At 39.0% G+C, this 6779-nt stretch overlaps 1 protein-coding gene across 1 annotated transcript; it reads left to right on the top strand.

The window, feature by feature from the left end:
- The first annotated feature begins 517 nt into the window (after positions 1-517).
- Positions 518-3094, top strand: LOC147307843 (tripartite motif-containing protein 16-like). The gene has a single exon (XM_086273026.1). The coding sequence runs from the start codon at positions 743-745 to the stop codon at positions 2396-2398; it is 1656 nt and encodes a 551-aa protein (XP_086129152.1). The 5' UTR covers positions 518-742; the 3' UTR covers positions 2399-3094.
- Positions 3095-6779: the final 3685 nt, after the last annotated feature.

Consider the following 6779-nt stretch of genomic DNA (forward strand, 5'->3'; position numbering starts at 1 on the left):
ACTGACATGGACACTTTGTGAAAAATTACTAAACAGTTCAGGCAAAATTTTTACTAAAACCTTGAATTAAACTTGAAAGTTTTCATTTAAATTCCACAGTGACTGTGTACACAGGAAAAACTACAAAATAATGTTTGTTTGTTTGTTTTGTAAACACTGTGGACCGATCTGCATTTGTTGTTGCTAAATTTAAATATTTGTTACTATTTAATGATCATAATCTCATTTGAACATAGGTTTGATTTAGTGGAGTCAGTTGTTCCCATGCATCATTCTGTAAGTGTGAGAATGAACTAAGATTAGAAAATGTCAAAATATAAAGTTTGATTTATTTTTATTCATCACAGCATCCTAAACTTTGCTGAACTTTTTGAAATATAAAATGAACTCACTGAGTGTTGACTGTCAAATTTCAAAGTACCAAGTAAAGATAAACTATTAAACTTTAACTGGGTCAGACTTGTTACTGCATGTTGTAACCAAACATACCACACCCTGCATCATGTGATTGGCTCTTGGTCGCTCTGTAAGAATATTTCTTTAGTGCCTCCCTTCACAGATGTGTCTGTATCAGGATGGGTCTAAACAACATGGTGTAAATGCAGTTGCTGGTGAGCCTCATTTCCTGTAGGAGGTGAACAAGAGCAGAGATCTGTTTCCCTTCAGAGCACAGAGGTTGTTTCTGTTCAGAGGAAGTGAAACTGTCTGACAGTCACTGAGAGACGGTGAAACGGCACAGCACATGAATCAAATGGATCAAACAAAAATCTGCTGTTCAGTCTGTTTGGATCTACTGAAGGATCCGGTGGCTATTCCCTGTGGACACAGCTACTGCATGAACTGTATTAAAAGCTTCTGGGATGAAGAGGAAAAGAAGAAAATCTACAGCTGCCCTCAGTGCAGACAGACTTTCACACCGAGGCCTGTCCTGGTGAAAAACACCATGTTAGCAGATTTAGTGGAGGAGCTGAAGAAGACTGGACTCCAAGCTGCTCCTGCTGATCACTGCTATGCTGGACCTGAAGATGTGGCCTGTGATGTCTGCACTGGAAGAAAAATGAAAGCATTCAAGTCCTGTTTAGTCTGTCTGGCATCTTACTGTGAGAAACACCTTCAGACTCATTATGATTCACCTACATTTAAGAAACACAAGCTGGTGGAGCCCTCCAAGAAGCTCCAGGAGAAGATCTGCTCTCGTCATGATGAGGTGATGAAGATGTTCTGCCGTACTGATCAGCAGAGTATCTGTTATCTCTGCTCTGTGGATGAACATAAAGGCCACGACACAGTCTCAGCTGCAGCAGAAAGGACTGAGAGGCAGAGAGAGCTGGAGGTGAGTCGACAAAACATCCAGCAGAGAATCCAGGACAGAGAGAAAGATGTGAAGCTGCTTCAACAGGAGGTGGAGGCCATCAATCAGTCTGCTGATCAAACAGTGGAGCACAGTGAGAAGATCTTCACTGAGCTGATCCATCTCATCCAGAAAAGAAGCTCTGATGTGAAGCAGCAGATCAGATCCCAGCAGGAAACTGAAGTGAGTCGAGTCAAAGAGCTTCAGGAGAAGCTGGAGCAGGAGATCACTGAGCTGAAGAGGAAAGATGCTGAGCTGAAGCAGCTCTCACACACAGAGGATCACATCCAGTTTCTACACAACTACCCCTCACTGTCAGCACTCAGTGAGTCTACAGACTCATCCAGCATCAATATCCGTCCTCTGAGCTACTTTGAGGATGTGACAGCAGCTGTGTCAGAGGTCAGAGATAAACTACAGGACATTCTGAGAGAGGAACGGACAAACATCTCACTGACAGTCACTGAAGTGGATGTTTCACTGTCACAACCAGAGCCAAAGACCAGAGCTGAATTCTTAAAATATTCATGTGAAATCACACTAGATCCAAACACAGGATACAAACTGCTGTTATTATCAGAGGGGAACAGAAAAGCAGAATTTATGAAACAAAAACATTATTCTGATCATCCAGACAGATTTACTTCGTATAAACAGGTCCTGAGTAGAGAGAGTCTGACTGGACGTTGTTACTGGGAGGTGGAGAGGAAAGGGAGAGTTGATGTAGCAGTCGCATACAAGAATATCAGCAGAAAAGGATGGGGTAATGAATGTGGATTTGGATGGAATGACAAATCTTGGTCATTAAATTGTGACAACAACTGTTTTACATGTTGGTACAACAACATCCAAACTTGTGTCTCAGGTCCTCGTTCCTCCAGAGTAGGAGTGTACCTGGATCACAGAGCAGGTATTTTGTCCTTCTACAGCGTCTCTGAAACCATGACTCTCCTCCACAGAGTCCAGACCACATTCACTCAGCCGCTCTATGCTGGACTTCGGCTTTACTTTGTTGGAGCCACAGCTGAGTTGATTAAGCTCAAATAGACTGAAGTCTTTCATATTGTGGGTTTAAATCTGTATTTTAGTTTCATTTTATTTTCTCTCCATCATTTCTGCACAGAGATCAGCTGTCAGTCAAACATTATGGGTGGTACCTCCACATCTTCTAGTTGTTCTCTTGATGTTTCTGAGTTTTTAAAGGAGATCTTTCCTGTGACTGTTTATGGAGGCTATCACTGCTCATCATCATTTTGATTTACTAAAATATTTCTCCACATGAAAATGTAAACTTCTCTATCCTCTAAATGTTTCTGGAATATTTGTCTTGAAAAATGTCGACATTTCTCTTTATGAGTATGGCAGACCATGTGTGTGTGTTTGTGTTTGTTTTGGTCAAAATCATCAAACAAATGAGGAAAAACTGTGATTTTAATGAATGAATTCATATATTGTGTTGATGTTTTATTGTGTGAATAAACTGGAAGGTTTGACTATAAATCAAACTTTGAACAAAGTCTTTTCTTCTGTCTTCATTCCAGGATCTCACTCAAATCTGATGCAGAAAATATGAAACTAATCTGAGAGAATAACTGAAGCAGTTTTCCTCCTGAAGCATCACAAAGTTCAGAGTTCATGTTTAGAGCAGAAGATTCAGCAGTCGCTCTGTGACCTTTCAACTTTCTTCACTAAAACAGCTTCATTACAGAGAAACAAGTCACATTTTCTTCATGTTCTTAAGTCCTTTCAAATGTTTTTAATGGTCCTTGAATGCAGCATCAGTGTCGCAGGTTTAAAAGGTCACTTTCTGTTGTGTTCAAAGATTTCCTTCAGATATGGTCTTTAATCAGTAAAGCCAGTGATACAGCAGTGTCATTAGCTGTGTTATTGGCACCAGGCTGTGTTTATGTATGTATTTAATTCTGTCTGAGGATGTCTTCAGCATGAAATGATCATTTGCTCAGCTGCTGTGTCTCAAACGACTCCTACAGTCTTTGCTTATGTGACCAACTTTTAAACAACCAAAACAAATTCCCCTTTCCTTGATAAAAGTCAGCTTATCCCGATGCATTTTAGCTTTAAACTGCTTACAATTCTCTAGTAAATGATTGCTGTGTGAACAAAACAAACAACTATGCAGAACAGTGGAATTTGTTCTGCTTCCAGTTGATTGAGTTTTGACTCCTGGAACCGTACTGACATTAGTGGCAAAACTACTTCCCTTTTTTCTTTGCTTGGTGGAACTTGAAACTTTAAAGCTGTTTCCAGATTGTGAGTCTTGGATGTTGCCAAACACTGGATCTTATGCTACTTTCACCTGTTTTATTATGAAGGCAACCAGATCAGTGAACACTGCTCTGTGACCATTTTGTTCCTGCAGTTCATAGGCAACAACTCTCCATTTTTCACTCAATTTGTATGGAAGTTTCATAACAATCATTCTCTTGAAGTGTCTGTGTGGTGCAGCTGGTCTGGTCTGTCCAGGCTGCACCACACAGACACTTCCAATCACCACACATCAAAGTACAAAGCGTATGACGTCATCACATTCTGTGTTAGGAAGTCACATTTAGGAGTTAAATTCATTGTTCATCATACTCAAGAAATCTTTCTGTTATCTTGATTAACTTATCCCAACATTGTCAATCAGACTAAGTGATCACATGACGCTAGTTATCAACTCTATAAGGTAAATCAGGGTTTCCCATTTTAGCTACTAGCCTGTTTACATGAAAGGGGTGGCGTTGGGGGCATCTGACCAATCACATAGAGAGCAGCAGAACAGCTGACTTTACAAAGAAAGATAAAACTATAAACATGAAAAGGTTAAACACTTGTATTAATAAAGTTGAAATAGGAACTAAAAGTTCTTTTGCTGAGCTCTGTTGATGTTTACCAGTCTGGGAGAAAATACAAGCATAAATACAAAAATGGCCGTGGATATACTGGGAAAAGCATGTCGAATGATGAGCAGTGATACAGGAGACCAAGAGGAATTGCTCAGATAAGATTAAATGCTTTCATGGACGAGGACATGCTAGGGACAAGCGTTGCAGACAAAAGAAAAAACGAGATTAATGTTTATAGAGGAATTCAAAATGTTGTGAAATTGTTCTGCAGACAAATGGGAAAAGTCAAAGAACGAAGTTGAATTTAAGAATCTAAACTGATTAGACTACTGATGCTCATCAATGGAAAGATCCTCCCACTATCCATGGCACAGCAGTCCAAAGGGATCTTTCAGGTACTAACGTATTAACGTCATTAATATTCGCTTGTCCTGCTGCAGACTTTTCTATCCAATCTAACAGTGAGAGCGAGCATGTGGTGCCCCACCCACTGGCTACAGGCCACATATTTCTGCAGACAAAGGCACCACCTTTGTCTGCCTTTATTCCGATGAAATGTCCTCTAAAGGACGCCCACACAATTGATGAGAAGTCAGAGACCAGATGCCGATATTGTAATTCCATTAGAAAAAAGGCTGCACTTAAGTAGGGAAGATATGTGTAGGGTTTTTAAGGCCATTGCAGTCCCAAATGGAGGCAGATGGGGTATGTGAAGTTCAATATCTGTGGGCTGAGCACCCTGATACCACAACTCAAGAGTTCTGTTTCTGCGTTATCAAAGGTAGCCGGTCAGAATATTCTGGATAATCCTTCATAATTGATCAGAATTTGCCAAATAGACTTAACATGGTGTTAAGTCTGTCACATCATTTATGAAAGTCAAAGGTTAAAGTGTGATTTTCATCAAGAAGAACTTGAAAAGAGAAACTACATGACTATGACTCGACATTAGGCACAGACAGGAATGCTCAACCGGTATTAGCTGTTTGAAGGTACATTAGGAAAATGTTGAACGTAGTGCACAACAAGCACCTTATTTCCTCCACAGAAGGTTGATAATTAACCTTTAACCTCCATCACTGTGATGTGTGAATACTTCTGCTACTTTACGAACTATTGTAATCATAAAACACTTTTAAAATCTGTATACTCCAATGATTTAAAAACAATAATACAGCAAACATTTAAAACCAATCTCATGACCAAGGGCGCTGCTGGCTTCAGGACCATGCAATAATCCATGTGTGGTTTGTATTTGTATTATAATACAGTCTGTAAGAAAGCCTTTTGTTATATTATTGAGAATATTGATCAACTAATTGTGATGGTGATGGTGCTCATCCGTCTTTTATCAGTCACTGCATTTTAACACAGTTTGCTCACCGTACATTCCAGTTTCTGGTCACTGAAACCAGTCAGACCTGAGCTCCTGGGGGCCTCCCTCAGGTGAATGGTGGTTTTTGAACTTCGTACCGCTTACAAAACTTCCCCAGCAGAACAATTGGTTTCAGGTTTATTCCTGTAAAGAGTCTGTACATGATAGATAGTTGTTGTTGTTTTTTAAATATCGGACACATAATCAGGAAAACACAAAAGGGAAACATTTGTCTTCTTTCTTTTTCATTTTCCCAGCACTAGTTTATTACATCACAGCTTAAAACACTGATTCCAGTATTCAACTAGTTATACATCATTTCCATCCCTTCTTCTTACTGTGTTGAGCCATCAGAGATGCTTCATATTTGCATGTTTTACAGGATTGTCTGCCTGGAGTCTGTCGTCATTGTGCTTAAATAGTAGTTTTGACTTTTCATATAAATGTCAGGATAGGCAGCATCTTCTTTAACTAGTTCAAGCTGCCAAAATTAATCCAGAATTAAATTTTAATCCTCATAAAAGGCTGAAAATAATTGTTCTGAATCCAAAACAGTTAGATGTAGTTTGTTAATTTCCCTCGTTTTGTTATTACCCTAGAGTAGCGTTGGTGTATCTTTTCTCTCTCAGTTAATATTTATTATAAACATTCATCATAACAGCATATATGCAATTACTGGTCACTTTGTTAGGTACACCTTGTTGCTGACAGAACTGCGTCATGAAGTCATGTTCATTAATTGTTGACTTGAATCTGCCGTTCCACCTCATCCCAAAGATGCTCTATTGGAGTACAGTGAACTCATCTTCATGTTCAAGAAACCAGTTTGAGATGATTTGAGATGATTTTGAGATGGAGTGGTAAAGTCTATGTTTTTAGGGGAAATCACTGAAAAAGAAATCATTGTAGCAGAATCTAAAAACAAGACATCCATGATGGGTTAGACATGGTCATCGTAAAAAAGACCTTGGATTGTATAATCAAACCTCTATGTTATATTTTTAATCTCTCATTTTATTCGGCTGTATTTCCTGACCGAATGAAAGTGGTAAAAGTTATCCCACTTTATAAATCGGGAGACAGACATAGTTTTAATAATTATAGACCAATATCATTGCTATCACAGTTTTCTAAAGTGCTTGAAAAACTCTTTGCACAAAGATTTGATAGTTTCATTGAAAAACATCAACTGTTAAGCGAAAGT

The sequence above is a fragment of the Aulonocara sp. 'chitande type north' Nkhata Bay genome, linkage group LG18, assembly GCF_057382095.1.
Source record: "Aulonocara sp. 'chitande type north' Nkhata Bay isolate Kocher_YH1m ecotype deep benthic linkage group LG18, A_spYH_male_GT1.1, whole genome shotgun sequence".
Lineage (NCBI taxonomy): Eukaryota > Metazoa > Chordata > Actinopteri > Cichliformes > Cichlidae > Aulonocara > Aulonocara sp. 'chitande type north' Nkhata Bay.

Excerpts from the sequence above, each read along its gene's own strand:
- LOC147307843 (XM_086273026.1), top strand. The coding sequence starts at position 743 with ATGAATCAAATGGATCAAACAAAAATCTGCTGTTCAGTCTGTTTGGAT.